At 44.3% G+C, this 19,735-nt stretch overlaps 1 protein-coding gene across 5 annotated transcripts in view; it reads left to right on the forward strand.

The window, feature by feature from the left end:
* IDE (insulin degrading enzyme) overlaps positions 1-19,735 on the forward strand; it is a 131,881-nt gene that overhangs the window by 7,099 nt on the left and 105,047 nt on the right. For all 5 annotated transcript variants that reach the window (XM_068131527.2, XM_078786831.1, XM_078786833.1 and 2 more), the window contains exons 3-4: positions 10,668-10,875; positions 14,705-14,874. In XM_068131527.2, coding sequence (XP_067987628.2) covers positions 10,668-10,875; positions 14,705-14,874 — 378 coding nt within the window. The remainder of the gene's footprint in view (positions 1-10,667; positions 10,876-14,704; positions 14,875-19,735) is intronic.

Here is a 19,735-nt window from a genome sequence, read left to right on the forward strand (position 1 = left end):
TATCTAGTCCTACTGGTGACCACATCCCTTCATTATGATTGCTTTGTTTATCTAGTCCTACTGGTGACCACATCCCTTCATTATGATTGCTTTGTTTATCTAGTCCTACTGGTGACCACATCCCTTCATTATGATTGCTTTGTTTATCGAGTCCAACTGGTGACCACATCCCTTCATTATGATTGCTTTGTTTATCTAGTCCTACTGGTGACCACATCCCTTCATTATGATTGCTTTGTTTATCTAGTCCTACTGGTGACCACATCCCTTCATTATGATTGCTTTGTTTATCGAGTCCAACTGGTGACCACATCCCTTCATTATGAGTGCTTTGTTTATCTAGTCCGACTGGTGACCACATCCCTTCATTATGATTGCTTTGTTTATCGAGTCCAACTGGTGATCACATCCCTTCATTATGAGTGCTTTGTTTATCTAGTCCGACTGGTGACCACATCCCTTCATTATGATTGCTTTGTTTATCTAGTCCTACTGGTGACCACATCCCTTCATTATGATTGCTTTGTTTATCTAGTCCTACTGGTGACCACATCCCTTCATTATGATTGCTTTGTTTATCTCGTCCTACTGATGACCAAATCCCTTCTTTATGATTGCTTTGTTTATCTAATCTGACTGACCACATCCCTTCATTATGATTGCTTTGTTTATCGAGTCCTCCTGGTGACCACATCCTTTCATTATGATTGCTTTGTTTATCTAGTCTGACTGGTGACCACATCCCTTTGTTATGATTGCTTTGTTTATCTCATCCTACTGGTGACCACATCCCTTCATTATGATTGCTTTGTTTATCTCGTCCTACTGGTGACCACATCCCTTCATTATGATTGCTTTGTTTATCTAGTCTGACTGGTGACCACATCCCTTCATTATGATTGCTTTGTTTATCTAGTCCTACTGGTGACCACATCCCTTCATTATGATTGCTTTGTTTATCTAGTCCTACTGGTGACCACATCCCTTCATTATGATTGCTTTGTTTATCTAGTCCTACTAAAGACCACATCCGTTCATTATGATTGCTTTGTTTATCTAGTCCTACTGATGACCTCTTGACTTCATTATGATTGCTTTGTTTATCTAGTCCGACTGATGACCACATCCCTTCATTATGATTGCTTTGTTTATCTAGTCCTACTGGTGACCACATCCCTTCATTATGATTGCTTTGTTTATCTAGTCTGACTGGTGACCACATCCCTTCATTATGACTGCTTTGTTTATCTGGTCTGAATGGTGACCACATCCCTTCATTATGATTGCTTTGTTTATCTAGTCCTACTGGTGACCACATCTATTCATTATGATTGCTTTGTTTATCTAGTCTGACTGGTTACCACATCCCTTCATTATGATTGCTTTGTTTATCTCATCCTACTGATGACCAAATCCCTTCATTATGATTGCTTTGTTTATCTAGTCTGACTGACCACATCCCTTCATTATGATTGCTTTGTTTATCGAGTCCTACTGGTGACCACATCCTTTCATTATGATTGCTTTGTTTATCTAGTCTGACTGGTGACCACATCCCTTTATTATGATTGCTTTGTTTATCTCATCTACTGGTGACCACATCCACTCATTATGATTGCTTTGTTTATCTCGTCCTACAGGTGACCACATCCACTCTATGATTGCTTTGTTTATCTAGTCTGACTGGTGACCACATCCACTCATTATGATTGCTTTGTTTATCTAGTCTGACTGGTGACCACATCCTTTCATTATGATTGCTTTGTTTATCGAGTCCAACTGGTGACCACATCCCTTCATTATGATGGCTTTGCTTATCTAGTCTGACTGATGACCACATCCCTTCATTATGATTGCTTTGTTTATCTAGTCCTACTGGTGACCACATCCCTTCATTATGATTGCTTTGTTTATCTAGTCCTACTGGTGACCACATCCCTTCATTATGATTGCTTTGTTTATCTAGTCCGACTGGTGACCACATCCCTTCATTATGATTGCTTTGTTTATCTAGTCTGACTGGTGACCACATCCCTTCATTATGATTGCTTTGTTTATCTAGTCTGACTGGTGACCACATCCCTTCATCATGATTGCTTTGTTTATCTAGTCTGACTGGTGACCACATCCCTTCATTATGATTGCTTTGTTTATCTAGTCCTACTGGTGACCACATCCCTTCATTATGATTGCTTTGTTTATCGAGTCCTACTGGTGACCACATCCCTTCATTACGATGGCTTTGTTTATCTAGTCCTACTGGTGACCACATCCCTTCATTATGATTGCTTTGTTTATCTAGTCCTACTGGTGACCACATCCCTTCATTATGATTGCTTTGTTTATCTAGTCCTACTGGTGACCACATCCCTTCATTATGATTGCTTTGTTTATCGAGTCCAACTGGTGACCACATCCCTTCATTATGAGTGCTTTGTTTATCTAGTCCGACTGGTGACCACATCCCTTCATTATGATTGCTTTGTTTATCGAGTCCAACTGGTGACCACATCCCTTCATTATGAGTGCTTTGTTTATCTAGTCCGACTGGTGACCACATCCCTTCATTATGATTGCTTTGTTTATCTAGTCCTACTGGTGACCACATCCCTTCATTATGATTGCTTTGTTTATCTAGTCCTACTGGTGACCACATCCCTTCATTATGATTGCTTTGTTTATCTCGTCCTACTGATGACCAAATCCCTTCATTATGATTGCTTTGTTTATCTAATCTGACTGACCACATCCCTTCATTATGATTGCTTTGTTTATCGAGTCCTCCTGGTGACCACATCCTTTCATTATGATTGCTTTGTTTATCTAGTCTGACTGGTGACCACATCCCTTTGTTATGATTGCTTTGTTTATCTCATCCTACTGGTGACCACATCCCTTCATTATGATTGCTTTGTTTATCTCGTCCTACAGGTGACCACATCCACTCATTATGATTGCTTTGTTTATCTAGTCTGACTGGTGACCACATCCCTTCATTATGATTGCTTTGTTTATCTAGTCCTACTGATGACCTCTTGACTTCATTATGATTGCTTTGTTTATCTAGTCCGACTGATGACCACATCCCTTCATTATGATTGCTTTGTTTATCTAGTCCTACTGGTGACCACATCCCTTCATTATGATTGCTTTGTTTATCTAGTCCTACTGGTGACCACATCCCTTCATTATGATTGCTTTGTTTATCTAGTCCTACTGATGACCACATCCCTTCATTATGATTGCTTTGTTTATCTAGTCCAACTGATTACCTCATGACTTCATTATGATTGCTTTGTTTATCTAGTCCAATTGATGACCACATCCCTTCATTATGATGGCTTTGTTTATCTAGTCCTACTGGTGACCACATCCCTTCATTATGATTGCTTTGTTTATCTAGTCCGACTGGTGACCACATCCCTTCATTATGATTGCTTTGTTTATCTAGTCTGACTGGTGACCACATCTATTCATTATGATTGCTTTGTTTATCTAGTCTGACTGACCACATCCCTTCATTATGATTGCTTTGTTTATCGAGTCCTACTGATGACCAAATCCCTTCATTATGATTGCTTTGTTTATCTAGTCTGACTGACCACATCCCTTCATTATGATTGCTTTGTTTATCGAGTCCTACTGGTGACCACATCCTTTCATTATGATTGCCTTGTTTATCTAGTCTGACTGGTGACCACATCCCTTTATTATGATTGCTTTGTTTATCTCATCCTACTGGTGACCACATCCATTCATTATGATTGCTTTGTTTATCTAGTCTGACTGATGACCACATCCCTTCATTATGATTGCTTTGTTTATCTAGTCCTACTGGTGACCACATCCATTCATTATAATGGCTTTGTTTATCTAGTCTGACCGATGACCACATCCCTTCATTATGATTGCTTTGTTTATCTAGTCTGACTGGTGACCACATCCATTCATTATGATGGCTTTGTTGATCTCGTCTGACCGATGACCACATCCCTTCATTATGATTGCTTTGTTTATCTAGTCTGACTGGTGACCACATCCATTCATTATGATGGCTTTGTTTATCTAGTCTGACCGATGACCACATCCCTTCATTATGATTTGCTTTGTTTATCTAGTCCTACTGGTGACCACATCCATTCATTATGATGGCTTTGTTTATCTAGTCCTACTGGTGACCACATCCATTCATTATGATTGCTTTGTTTAACTAGTCCTACTGGTGACCACATCCCTTCATTATGATTGCTTTGTTTATCTAGTCCTACTGGTGACGACATCCCTTCATTATGATTGCTTTGTTTATCTAGTCCTACTGGTGACCACATCCCTTCATTATGATTGCTTTGTTTATCTAGTCCGACTGGTGACCACATCCCTTCATTATGATTGCTTTGTTTATCTAGTCTGACTGGTGACCACATCCCTTCATTATGATTGCTTTGTTTATCTAGTCTGACTGGTGACAATATCCCTTCATTATGATTGCTTTGTTTATCTAGTCTGACTGGTGACCACATCCCTTCATTATGATTGCTTTGTTTATCTAGTCCGACTGGTGACCACATCCCTTCATTATGATTGCTTTGTTTATCTAGTCCGACTGGTGACCACATCCCTTCATTATGATTGCTTTGTTTATCTAGTCTGACTGGTGACCACATCCCTTCATCATGATTGCTTTGTTTATCTAGTCTGACTGGTGACCACATCCCTTCATTATGATTGCTTTGTTTATCTAGTCCTACTGGTGACCACATCCCTTCATCATGATTGCTTTGTTTATCTAGTCTGACTGGTGACCACATCCCTTCATTATGATTGCTTTGTTTATCTAGTCTGACTGATGACCACATCCCTTCATTATGATGGCTTTCTTTATCTCGTCCTACTGGTGACCACATCCTTTCATCATGATGGCTTTGTTTATCTAGTCCTACTGGTGACCACATCCCTTCATTATGATGGCTTTGTTTATCTAGTCCTACTGGTGACCACATCCCTTCATCATGATTGCTTTGTTTATCTAGTCTGACTGGTGACCACATCCCTTCATTATGATGGCTTTGTTTATCTAGTCCTACTGGTGACCACATCCCTTCATTATGATGGCTTTGTTTATCTAGTCCTACTGGTGACCACATCCCTTCATTATGATGGCTTTGTTTATCTAGTCTGACTGATGACCACATCCCTTCATTATGATGGCTTTGTTTATCTAGTCCAACTGGTGACCACATCCTTTCATTATGATGGCTTTGTTTATCTAGTCCTACTGGTGACCACATCCCTTCATTATGATTGCTTTGTTTATCTCGTCCTACTGGTGACCACATCCCTTCATTATGATGGCTTTGCTTATCTAGTCCTACTGATGACCACATCCATTCATTATGATTGCTTTGTTTATCTAGTCCGACTGGTGACCACATCCATTCATTATGATTGCTTTGTTTATCTAGTCTGACTGGTGACCACATCCCTTCATTATGATTGCTTTGTTTATCTCGTCCTACTGGTGACCACATCCATTCATTATGATTGCTTTGTTTATCTAGTCCGACTGGTGACCACATCCATTCATTATGATTGCTTTGTTTATCTAGTCCGACTGGTGACCACATCCATTCATTATGATTGCTTTGTTTATCTAGTCCTACTGATGACCACATCCATTCATTATGATTGCTTTGTTTATCTAGTCTGACTGGTGACCACATCCATTCATTATGATTGCTTTGTTTATCTAGTCTGGCTGGTGACCACATCCCTTCATTATGATTGCTTTGTTTACCTTGACCTGCTGGTGAACACATCCCTTCATTATGATTGCTTTCTTTATCGAGCCGTACTGATGATCTCGTGACTTCAATATGATGGCTTTGTTTATCTAGTCCGACTGATGACCACATCCCTTCATTATGATTGCTTTGTTTATCGAGTCCTTCTGGTGACCACATTCCTTCATTATGATTGCTTTGTTTATCGAGTCCTACTGGTGACCACATTCCTTCATTATGATTGCTTTGTTTATCGAGTCCTACTGGTGACCACATCCCTTCATTATGATTGCTTTGTTTATCGAGTCCTACTGGTGACCACATCCCTTCATTATGATTGCTTTGTTTATCGAGTCCTACTGGTGACCACATTCCTTCATTATGATTGCTTTGTTTATCGAGTCCTACTGGTGACCACATTCCTTCATTATGATTGCTTTGTTTATCGAGTCTTTCTGGTGACCACATTCCTTCATTATGATTGCTTTGTTTATCGAGTCCTACTGGTGACCACATTCCTTCATTATGATTGCTTTGTTTATCGAGTCCTACTGGTGACCACATTCCTTCGTTATGATTGCTTTGTTTATCGAGTCCTATTGGTGACCAAATCCCTTCATTATGATTGCTTTGTTTATCGAGTCCTACTGGTGAACACATTCCTTCATTATGATTGCTTTGTTTATCGAGTCCTTCTGGTGACCACATCCCTTCATTATGATTGCTTTGTTTATCGAGTCCTACTGGTGACCAAATCCCTTCTTTATGATTGCTTTGTTTATCTCGTCCTATTGGTGACCACATCCCTTCATTATCATCACTTCTTTGATTACCTTGTCCAACTGATGATGTATGTCAAACAATTTATCCAGAGAGATGTCCACTTTAAAAAGCAAATGATCAGAAGAACCGATTGGAGCAGAAGAAGAGCAGCAGACATTTGAAGGGAAGTTTGTCATAAACAAGTCTAGAAGAGGAGATACTCCATTGGCTGAGATCCGGGTTGGGAAATTGACAGATTGTGTCAGTCCCAATGAGTCGCAGAAGTCCTTTGCTGAGGTGCCATGACTGGTGAGAGATGAACCCACACCCAGCCAGCTGGCATGATGACAATTGAAATCACCACATATGAGGAAGAGAGAGTTGGGATGAGTGGATAGAAGTTGGTCCATGTTGTCCGACAGCGAGATGTAAATGGAGTCATCACTGTTTGGAGGACGGTACAGAACACATATGAACAAAAGGTGGGAGCAGACAGGAAGCCGTAGCCAGAGGTACTCCTGGGGGTGAGGTGGAGAGAGGGCAGTGCAAGGAGAGTGAGGAAGAGAGTTTTTGATAAAGATAGCAACCCCACAACCAGGACGAGGCTCAGCTCTATCATACCGGAGGAGGGAGTAACCTGGGAGAGTTATAATGAAATCAGAGACATCTTGAAGGAGGAAAGATTTTGTTAAGCAGATCAAGTCTGGTTTGTCATAAGGAACCTGAATGGAGAGATCAGTCACGTTTGAGCGAAGGCCCCGGATGTTTGAGGTCAATACCGTTATCGAAGAGGTTGGGGGAGCATCAGATACAGGAGAGGAGAGGGGAGGGGAGGGGTAGGGTAGGATGAGGGGGAGTTTTTAAGGGGAGGGGAGAGTTAGGGAGTGGTAAGGGGGTGATGGGAGAGTTTTTATAGGGAGGGTTATGGGGATGGTAATGATACAATGATGCAATGGGGATGGGGGTAGGAGGGAGTAGAGTGAGGTGACATGGAGTGTGATGTGGGTGTGTTGTACAAAATGAACGATTAATTAAATACAAACATATTGGTATGATTAGGAAGCAGTAGCGGACTGGGTCTTAAATCCAGCCCGGGCATCCTTCACCTAGGTCGGCCCATTATTCATTATTATGTTCTCGTGTTTCTTCTTGCTGTTCTTGACAACGTGAGAGAGATGATCGGCTGTGCAGGAATCATACTTCCGAAGTAGTTTTACAACTTCCAGAAATGTACCATGGTCGATCTCCTCATTGTCAAGTGTGTATGCTGCTTCTTCATTACTTCCTCTGTAGCTCAGTCCTCTCTTACCAATGAGTTTGACCACGTCCACAACTCTTTCCATCACTTGTCGTCTCTTTCTAACCTCATCATGATGGCTCCGTGCGAGCAGGTGAGCACCAAAATGGCGGCTGTAAGACTAAAATCTGGCTTCAAACCCCCTCACCTCACAGCCCAAAGCCTTCAACCAGACATATTAACACGCTCCTCCCCCTTCATTCCCGTTCTTCAAAGCAAAGCGGTAAAAATTGTTGTATCGCCATCTATGACGAGCAACGGTACCCGCCCTAAGGGCGGGGCTTCAATTGGGAGGCGCGATTTATTTTAACATCCGTTAAATATCACACGCAAATCATCAAAATCTAAACAGGATTTTTCGAATTTCAATTAAAAAAAACCACATCACTGTTCATATCGGTAAATATTATTCCATCAGGTTTGAAATCGTGATTAGTGACATCAACTGTGCACTTTTCTTTCGGAAAAATAATTGAATGATTTTGTACCTCTTCTTCACCTTAGAACTTCAGGATAGACGACATTGCTGATAAAAGTTCCTTTTCTCTCTTTGAAGTTCTTGGCAAACATTTTTATATTGTCACTGCTGCCAACGTGACGCCATGGCATTAGTCATAACATTCATTCATTCATTCATTCATTTAATGATCATTAAACATTATTCTTACGATCATTAAACGTTCATTAAACATTAAACGTTCATTAAACATTAAACGTTCATTAAAGGATTACGAAACGAAAAACATTACGAAATTACGTTCACACCGTCACATCAAACACTACCGTGAACACAAACATCGTCACAATGAAAACATCGTCACAAACGTTACGTTAAGTAATTATAACCGTGAACACATCCAATATTGGAGAGGCCATTGCCCAAACGATTTGTTTTCTCTGGTACGTGTTTCTGGGCGGGTACCGTTTCAGATAAACCGGTAAAATGCCTCCCAAACGGAAATCTTCATCAACGAAAACGTCCAAGGAAGCTGTTGCAAGAAAGAAGGCTCGCCTAGACGAGGAGTCGAGGACTATCGGAAGCAGGAACAAGGACGTGACACAGCTGCTCACCAGTCTTGGAGGCAGTCCGAGGAATACAGATCTGGTGAACAAGGACGTGACACAGCTGCACACCAGTCTCGGAGGCAGTCCGAGGAATACAGATCTGGTGAACAAGGACGTGACACAGCTGCACACCAGTCTCGGAGGCAGTCCGAGGAATACAGATCTGGTGAACAAGGACGTGACACAGCTGCACACCAGTCTCGGAGGCAGTCCGAGGAATACAGATCTGGTGAACAAGATCGTAACACAGCTGCACACCAGTCTCGGAGGCAGTCCGAGGAATACAGATCTGGTGAACAAGGACGTGACACAGCTGCACACCAGTCTCGGAGGCAGTCCGAGGAATACAGATCTGGTGAACAAGGACGTGACACAGCTGCACACCAGTCTCGGAGGCAGTCCGAGGAATACAGATCTGGTGAACAAGATCGTAACACAGCTGCACACCAGTCTCGGAGGCAGTCCAAGAATTACAGATCTGGTGAACAAGGACGTGACACAGCTGCACACCAGTCTCGGAGGCAGTCCGAGGAATACAGATCTGGTGAACAAGGACGTGACACAGCTGCACACCAGTCTCGGAGGCAGTCCGAGGAATACAGATCTGGTGAACAAGATCGTAACACAGCTGCACACCAGTCTCGGAGGCAGTCCAAGAATTACAGATCTGGTGAACAAGGACGTGACACAGCTGCACACCAGTCTCGGAGGCAGTCCGAGGAATACAGATCTGGTGAACAAGGACGTGACACAGCTGCACACCAGTCTCGGAGGCAGTCCGAGGAATACAGATCTGGTGAACAAGGGCGTGACACAGCTGCACACCAGTCTCGGAGGCAGTCCGAGGAATGCAGATCTGGTGAACAAGGACGTGACACAGCTGCACACCAGTCTCGGAGGCAGTCCGAGGAATACAGATCTGGTGAACAAGATCGTAACACAGCTGAACACCAGTCTCGGAGGCAGTCCGAGGAATACAGATCTGGTGAACAAGGACGTGACACAGCTGCACACCAGTCTCGGAGGCAGTCCGAGGAATACAGATCTGGTGAACAAGATCGTAACACAGCTGCACACCAGTCCCGGAGGCAGTCCAAGAATTACAGATCTGGTGAACAAGGACGTGACACAGCTGCACACCAGTCTCGTAGGCAGTCCGAGGAATACAGATCTGGTGAACATTCAACAAGGACGTGACACAGCTGCACACCAGTCTCCGAGGCAGTCCAAGAATTACAGATTTGGTGAACAAGGACGTGACACAGCTGCACACCAGCACAGTGATGTGGCTTTTATTGAAATTCTAAAGATACTGTTTAGATTTTGCTGATTTGTGTGTGATATGATTTAACGGATGTTTAAATAAATCGATTAAAATATAAAAAAAGCCTTCAATTTCTGATATTTTGCCTTTTCATTTGGGCCTCCCAATTGAAGCCCCTTCGGGCGGGTACCGTTGCTTGTAATTATAATGAGGCGTCAGGGGCGACCTTTTGACATTTAGCGGGGGAATCCCCGGGGATGGAGGCAGAAGTTTTCCGTGACAAATTTTTTTTCAGCAGTTTTTTTATCCAGCCCAGCGGCCCATTTTTTACCTAGCGGTCCCAGCCCACCGGGCATTGCCCAAATGCCCGTATGGCCAGTCTGCCCATGTTAGGAAGCCACCTGCTGAACGTTGATTGTCCACAGCATTTTGCTCTTCAAAATAATTATAATTTTGGTTATTTCTAATTTTAATTTCAACTTCTCTCGTTTGGTTTCAGGTTCATTGTCTGACCCTGATGATATTCCAGGCTTGGCCCATTTCTGTGAGCACATGCTATTTCTGGGCACAAAGAAGTATCCTCGAGAAAATGAATATAGTGAGTTTCTGAGCGAGCATGCTGGCAGTTCTAATGCCTTTACGAGTGGCGAGCACACCAACTTCTTTTTTGATGTCTCCAAAGAGCACTTGGAAGGAGCTCTGGACAGGTGAACACACTTTTTCTGTCTGAGTCTAAGTTGTGGACAATATATATCTCATGGCTGAAGTTTTACATAGGCCTCCCTTTTTCTGGTTCATTCCCAAGCACTCCTTTTTCCAGGTTATTCCCAAGCACTTCCTTTTCCAGGTTATTCCAAAGCTGTCCCCTTTTCCAGGTTATTCCCAAGCACTTCCTTTTTCCAGGATATTGTGATTTTCCCTCTCACACCCTCCCCCTCACCTTTTTTTGTTTGTTGGTTTATTTGTTGCTTTTTTGTTTCATCCTCACCCTCCCCTCTCATCTTTTTGCTGTTTCTCATTCAGCTTGTGTGTAGCTTGTTCAACCCGACATGTCCTTCTCCCGCTCTCCTTAATCTCACTCGCTCTCTCTCTCATTTTGACACTGCTGTTTGTGTTTCCCCCTTTCAATTCTGCTCCAGCTTTTCTCCAAGACTTGATCATCTGCAGGCTTAAAAAGAAATCCTCATTTATCACTCAAATGGTACAACCTTTGGCTTGGATGACCTTGAATAGGCTAGGACCGGCTGTGCTCAAATGGACATGCTCCAAATGTTTGCCATGGCGCTGCAAGCACACTTGGATTTGAGGGGCAAAGTGGTTGACCATGCCAATGCATTCCTCTGTAGGAGTTAAGCGAATTATATTGATTTATTGTTGCTTTGAGTTATTCAATGGAATGTGGCCTTCTTTTTGTTAAAATAGAGAATTCTTTTGTTAAAATGTCTTTCAGATAGCCCCAAATAAAGAAATCTGCTTTGCCTGGCCCTAGACCCACTGAGCAACCTCATTAATGAGCAAGGACATGGATACACCCTGACATCAAATAAGAGAGTGTCCAAAGAGTGACATATACTTTACATGGATGATTTAAAACTCTTTCCACCAAATGACAAAAAATTGGTAGAACAATTCAAATTAGTGAAACGTTTCTCTGATGACACTCAAATGGAATTTGGCCTGGATAACTGTGCCAAGTGAACATTCATACAAGGTAGACCAACAAAAACAAATATAAAACTTGACACAAACACAACAATACAGGAGCTAGAAAACGATGAATCGTACAAATACCTCGGAGTAGAAGAGGGCCACCAAATATGTTAAACCTGTCTCCCTCCTCCAATTCCTGGTGGTGTCTGGTCAAATATGTTTCTGGTGTTTGTTCCCCCTCCATCCCCTGCCTTACCTTAAACGGCTACACAGGAAACACTGCACGTGAAAAAGCCGAATGCCTCAACTCTGTTTTCCTCAAAATCTTGTATCACGAACCCATCTCTATCTGTACCCACCATACACTGTTGAACCCAGCTGCTCCTAGATGCTGTATCCTTCTCTCCTGACAAGGTGGAGAAGTTTCTGTCAAGCCTCGACTCTGATTCTGCAACAGGACCAGACGGCATCAGCCAACGGGTCCTAAAATCCTGCTCTGCTGCTCTATCTCACCCTTTCTCTGTTCTCTTTACCCTCTCTTTAGTTCAAGGTCATCTGCCTGGAAATCACCAACATTACCGCTTTACACAAAAAAGGTGCAAAAACAGATCCTTGCAACTACAGACCAATCAGCCTGCTCCCAATCATCAGCAAAGTCACGGAATCCATCATTGCTTCGGATATCAAATCCTTCCTCTTCTCCAATGGCTTGATCTCTGATCATCAATTTGTTTTCAGTCCAGGTCACACTACTCTGGACATGCTGCTTCTGCTGTCTCAAAATGGATGGAGGTCCTCAATGCCAAACAGGAAATTAGAGCTGTCTCCCTTGACATATCACGTGCCTTCGATACGATCTGGCACCCAGCTCTGCTCACCAAACTCTCCTCCTATGGTATCCATGGAAATCTCCATGCATGGCTTGCGGACTTCCTTACCGGTCGCAGTCAACATGTGGCCCTGAATGGAATTCTCTCATCTCCCCTTCCTGTTCAGACTGGAGTTCCCCAAGGTAGTGTTCTGGACCCTGTGCTTTCTCTGGTCTTCATCAATGATCTCTCCGACTCTCTGGAAAATCCTCTCTATCTCTTTGCTGATGGCTCCACTCTCTGCCGCTCCATATCTCAACCCTCATATTGGCAGGCAGCAGCCTCCTCACTCTCTGCAGACCTGGACAAAATCACAAACGGGTCAAACAAGTGGAACATGTCTTTCAATCCTGACAAATCTCACACTCTTACTATGTCTCTCCGGAAAGACCATCTGGACAACCCTCCCATCTACTTTCTGAACAATCCTCTTGAAGACATTCTGTCACTCAAGCTTTTGGGTCTCACTATCTGCCATGATCTTTCCTGGGCACATTTCCAAGCTGGCCTCCAAAGCCAGTCACCGACTGGGCATCCTCCGTCGTGCAAAGTCCTTTCTGGGCACTTCTGAGCTCCTCACCACATACAAAGCTTTCATCCACAGCTCAATGGAATACAGCTCTCCAATCTATGAAGCTCCTGCCTCACACCTAGCTCGGCTTCACGCGGTTGAAGCCAAAGCATTCAGAATCATTGGAATCTCCCGCGATGAAGCTGATTCTGAGGGCCTTTCTCTCTCTCAACGCAGGTGGGTAGCTGGTCTTTTTGTCTGCTACCAACTCCTCTCTGGCCATGCTCCCCCAGCTCTTTCTGTGCTCTGCCCCTCAAATATTCCTGCAGGACGCACAAGATCTGCCAGCAACCCTCTTCTGGTGAAACTGCCAAAATCAAGACTCTCTGCTCACCTTCACTCTTTCATTCTTCTCTTATCCCGCCTCTGGAACAAACTCCCTCACTCTCTTCAATCCCACTCCTCCCTCCAGGTCTTTAAAACAGCTGTTTACCACCATCTCTTATCTTCCCCCATCCTAAGGGGGTCTACCTGGGTCCCAAGTGAGTCCATGTTTGACCCCCCAAAATAGGTATTTGCCTTTTTCTCAGAAATTACACACACAATTTCGATGAAACTTGACGACAACCTTCACCACCGATGATGTACCAGAGTTTGTTCACGGTATTAAAAAAAAATTGGGCCCTAAGGCAGTGTACGGCCGGTTTGCCCCCTAAAATAGGTGTTTGCTTTCTTCTCAGAAACTACGCAAACAATTTCGATGAAACTTGACCTCAACATTCCGTTCATCACCCATGGTGCACCAATATATGTTTACAACATTGGGGTCTATGGCAGTCTATGGGGGATGGGGGGGGGGGGGGGGGGCGGGGGATGGGGGGGGGGGGGGGTTGCCCCCCTAAATAGGTATTTTTTGTTTGTTTGTTTAAAACCTTATGATTACGTTAGTATGATTGGACATGCTGCCCTGTCTTTTAGCAACCATTGAAATTTGTTAAAAATGCCATGATACGGTTTAAAATATCTTTAGTCAGTGTACCATACTACTTTATTCTACCAGGTGAGCGCCCAGGGGTATTGCCCCTATTTTGTTGTTGTTGTTGTTTATTGGTTTTAACCCAAGATGTTTAGCACAAGATAAATGTTTAGCAGATGTGTTTACCTTGAACCACATATACAAGAGAGAAAGAAAAACAAATCTTAATAGCACAATTTAATGAAATTATTTAATTGCTTTGGGTTGTTTTGTTGATGTTCCCATCTGAGTGCCCAGCTCATGCATGAGGAACCACAGGTTCAAAATCCTTTGTGCTGTATGTTAGTCCGTTGTCTACTAATGTCCTTGTCATTCCTGTGGATAAGCACTGATGTCTAATTGATTTCTTTGTCCTGCTTGCGATGTGTACAAGCTTCTCAGCCTTAGATCAGTAAAATAACTATTTATTTTAGAAAATATATCTGGTGATTGCTCTGTTTGCTATGCCAATAGTCTTTTGCATCCCTTAGGTTTGCCCAGTTCTTCCTTTGTCCTTTGTTTGACCCCTGCTGTAAGGACCGGGAAGTCAATGCCGTAGACTCTGAAAATGAGAAGAACCTCATGAGTGACTCATGGAGACTGTTCCAGCTGGAGAAGGCCACCGGCAACACAAAGCACCCCTTCTGCAAATTTGGAACAGGTGTTGCCTTAACTTTGTGCAGCATGTTATTAATTTAATTATTTATTTATGGCCACATTTAAAACTTGCCTCAGAGCAACAAAGGTCTGTAAATAATCTATTGGTGTAAAGACAAAAGGAAAACTAGAGCAATGCGACTGTGTCAACAATATGCCTCCGCATAGTCGCACAACGGGTAGATGCCCTCGTTCACTGTCCTAAAAATAAACGAGTTTGATTTAAATCTCTTCAGCTGTTTTCAAGTATCACATTTTCACCAGCCATGACAGGTTTCACATCGATCGGTGAAGCAGTTTCAGAGAAGGGATTTTTAAAATTATCGGCTTTCAAGCCAATATGGCTGTTGGTGAATGAGGATTTCAAGCAAACCACGTGACATATGACCTTAAAATGTACACTCTGCATATGTATGGGAGGCGGACGATGTTTGTGAAGTTTCGTTTTTTTTTTTTTTTTTTTTTTTGTATACAAGATCGAGGCTCGTGAAAGAGCGAACATTAATCACACACGAAGACAAACCGACACATAAAACATATAACATCGGGAGCGGTAGACAAGATGGGGAGAGAGGGGGAAGGACACAAACACAACATTTGAGAGCAGGGACCGAGAGACATGGAGACATCGAGAGATCTGAGAGAGGGCGAGGGCTTTGGGGGGGGGGGGGCATGGGAAGGGGGCGGTGGGAGAGGTATAAAACATATGGACACTGCCAGGACTTCCAGGAAAGAAGTTGGAATTTCAAACAAGGTGGATCTGGGGTGAATTAGCGGGGGTAGAAAAGATCAAGGTTTTGGATGGGGGAAGATAAGAGATGGTGGTGAACAGCTGTTTTAAAGACCTGGAGGGAGGAGTGGGATTGAAGGGAGTGAGGGAGTTTGTTCCAGAGGCGGGAGAAAAGAGGAATGAAAGAGTGAAGGTGAGCAGAGAGCCGAGATTTCGGCAGTTTAACCATCAGAGGGTTGCTGGCAGATCTTGTGCGACCTGTAGGAATATTTGGGGGACAGAGCACAGAGAGAGCTGGGGGTGCAAGGCCGGAGAGGAGTCGGTAGAAGACAGAAAGACCACCTACCTGCCTGCGGTGAGTGAGTGAAAGGCCCTCAGAGATAGCTTCATCGCGGGAGATTCCAATAATTCTGAAAGCTTTGGTTTCAACAGCGTGAAGCCGAGCTAGGTGTGAGGCAGGAGCACCGGCCCATAGGGGAGAACAGTATTCCATTGAGCTGCGGATGAAAGCCTTGTATGTGGTGAGGAGCTCAGGTGTGCCGAGGAAGGACTTCGCACGACGGAGGATGCCCAGTCGGCGACTGGCTTTGGAGGCCAGCTTGGAAATGTGGTTTTCCCAAGAAAGATCATGGCAGATAGTGAGACCCAAAATCTTGAGCGACAGAACTTCTTGGAGAGGATTGTTGAGAAAGTAGATGGGAGGGTTGTCCAGTCGATCTTTTCGGAGAGACATAGTAAGAGTGTGAGATTTGTCAGGATTGAAAGACATGTTCCACTTGTTTGACCAGTCTGTGATTTTGTCCAGGTCTTCAGAGAGTGAGGAGGCAGCAGACTGCCGATCTGAGGGAAGAGGAATGGAGCGGCAGAGAGTGGAATCATCAGCAAAGAGATAGAGAGGATTTTCGAGAGAGTCAGAGAGATCATTGATGAAGACCAGAAAAAGCACGGGGCCCAGAACACTGCCTTGGGGAACTCCAGCCTGAACAGGAAGAGGAGATGAGAGAAACCCATTCAGGGCCACACGTTGACGATGACTAGAGAGGAAGTCCGCCAGCCATGCGTGGAGATTTCCATGGATACCAAAGGAGGAGAGTTTGGTGAGCAGAGCGGGGTGCCAGACCGTGTCGAAGGCACGTGATATGTCGAGGGAGACAGCTCTAATTTCCTGTTTGGCATTGAGGACCTCCATCCATTGTTGAGACAGCAGAAGCAGCATGTCCAGAGTAGAGTGACCTGGTCTGAAACCAAATTGATGATCAGAGATCAAGCCATTGGAGAAGAGGAAAGATTTCATATCCGAAGCAATGATGGATTCCATGACTTTGCTGATAATTGGGAGAAGGCTGATTGGTCTGTAGTTGCTAGGATCTGTTTTTGCACCTTTTTTGTGCAAAGCGGTGATGTTGGCTGATTTCCAAGCAGATGGCAGTTGACCTTGAGCAAAAGAGAGGGTGAAGAGAACAGAGAGAGGGTGAGATAGAGCAGCAGAGCAGGATTTTAGGACCCGTGGGCTGATGCCGTCGGGTCCAGTTGCAGAATCAGAGTCGAGGGTTGACAGAAACTTTTCCACCTTGTCAGGAGGAAAGGACACGGAGTCCAGGAGCAGCAGGGTACGACTGGGTATGGTGGGTACAGAGAGGGATGGGTTTGGGACACAAGATTTAGAGGCAAACACAGAGTTGAGGCATTCAGCTTTTTCACGTGCGGAGTCAGCTGTGTAGCCGTTTGAGGTAAGGGAGGGGATGGAGGGGGAACAAACACCAGAAACGGATTTGACCAGACGCCACCAGGATTTGGAAGAGGGAGACAGATAAGAGAGTTCGGTCTTGAGAACGGAGAGATATTGTTTCCTGGCTCTCCTGAGGGTGGACACACACTTGTTTCGGGCTTTGTGAAAGGAAATGAGATTTCCTTCCGTTGGATTTGCTTTCCAGGAGACGAAGGCAAGTTGTTTCTGGGCAACAGCCTCACCACAAGATTCCGTGTACCATGGACGGGAGGAAGGGTATGACAACTGAAGACGAGATGGGATAAATCTGTGCATGAGAGAGAGCAATTTACTTTGGAAGAATTCCCAGGATGAGTTGATGTCAGAGGTGGTAGAGATGGGAGACCAGTCCAGATGATTGATGGCTGCTTGAAGACCGTGCCAGTTGGCCTGAGTGAAATGCCAGACTCGTCGACGCTGAGCAGGCTCCCTGAGGATGGTCAGAGAGATGTCCACTTTAACAAGGACATGATCAGATGATCCGATCGGAGCAGAAGAAGAGCAGCAGACATTTTCAGGGAAGTTAGTCATAACCAAGTCCAGAAGAGAAGATGTTCCGTTGACTGAGATCCGGGTCTGGAAATTGACAGATTGTGTCAGTCCCAGTGAGTCGCAGAAGTCCTTTGCTGAGGAGCCATGGCTGGTGAGAGAGGTACCCACACCCAGCCAACTGGCATGATGACAGTTGAAATCACCACATATGAGGAAGAGAGAGTTGGGATGAGTAGATAGAAGTTGGTCCATATCATCAGACAGCGAGATGTAGATGGAGTCATCACTGTTTGGTGGACGGTACAACACACATATGAACAAGAGGTGGGAGCGAAGGGGAAGCCGTAGCCAGAGGTATTCCTGGGGGTGAGGTGGAGAGAGTGCAGTGCAGGGCGAGTGAGGAAGAGAGTTTTTGATAAAGATAGCAACCCCGCCTCCAGGACGAGGCTCAGGTCTATCATACCGGAGGAGGGAGTAGCCCTGGAGAGATACTATGGAATCAGAGACATCATAAAGGAGGAAAGTTTCTGTGAAGCAGATCACGTCTGGTTTGACAGAAGCAACCTGTATGGAGAGATCAGTTAAGTTTGAACGAAGGCCCCGGATGTTTGAGGTCCATACCGTTAATGAAGAGGAAGGGGGAGCATCAGATACAGAACAGGGGGGAGGAGGGGTAGGGTAAGATGTGGAAGAGGTGGAAGAGGTAGGGAGAGCTGTTGAAGGTGTGTCAGAGATTTCAGAATAGCTCGGAGAAAGGGAAGGATGGGGCGGACAAAAGGTTTGATGGTGATTGGGTGAGCCACAATGAGGTGTTATTTGAGGAGGGGGAAGAGCGAGGCAGAAGGTTGGTGGAGATGGAGGTGAGAGTTTGAAGGGGGAAGAAGCGGGGAGGACGCTTTGAGGAGGGGGAGTGAGAGGGGGGAAATTGAGAAGCAATGAGGGTGGGGAGATTTGAAGGGGAGGGGTGAGGGGGGAGTTTGGGAGGGAAGGGACAAGGGGAGGGATTTGAAAGGGATGGGATATGGGGAGATTTGGAGGGGAGGGGTGAGGCAGGAGTCTAGGAGGGGAGGGGCGAGGGGGCGTCTTGGCGGGGAGGGGGGTAGTTTAGGAGGGAGGGGGCAAGGGGGGAGATTTGAAAGGGATGGGTGATGGGGAAGTTTTGGAGGGGAGGGGTGATGGGATAGATTTGGAGGGGAGGGGTTATGGGGAAGATTTGGAGGGGGGGGGGGGTGAGATTGGATTTTTGAAAGTGTACGATTTATGGGAAACGAACATTTATTGCAAAATGAGTTTCTTGTGACCTTCGAGTTAAAAATACGTTTAAGGACGCTGGATGGAGGATGGAGTGCAGGAGAGTTTAGGGAATGTAGAAAAAAGGCACTATAGGAGATGGATATTTTTTTGGGGATGAATTGATTTGGTGAGCAAGTCGAAAGCAGCCTTTTAAAGAAGAAGAAGAAAAAGGTGTTATAAAATATGACGGAATACATAACTTGAGGGGAAAGTGTAAACATTGAAGGTTAATGAGTGAAAACTATCTGGGGAAATGGGGGAGAAACACGTGGTCGAAGAACGAACGAACGAATAAGAATGAATAAACGAATGAGAACAGAGAAGGAAATGTTTTTTTTTTTTTTTTTTTTTTTTTTTTTTTTTTTTTGAGTTGAGATTTACACAAGGAAGTAGGCTATTGGTGAAAAGACTGGGAATACAGAGAACGAAAGTTATTGGATCACAAACGACGGACCACTGAGAGAAAAACAAAGCCTCAAGGTTGTACAGTGCACACTGTACAAGGCCTCAAGACACGACACGAATTAACACGATTTTCAATACAGGTATGAAAGATTTGCACCGAAAAATCTTCGTCGGGAC

The sequence above is a fragment of the Myxine glutinosa genome, chromosome 11, assembly GCF_964187855.1.
Source record: "Myxine glutinosa chromosome 11, kmMyxGlut1.1, whole genome shotgun sequence".
Classification (NCBI taxonomy): Eukaryota; Metazoa; Chordata; class Myxini; order Myxiniformes; family Myxinidae; genus Myxine; species Myxine glutinosa.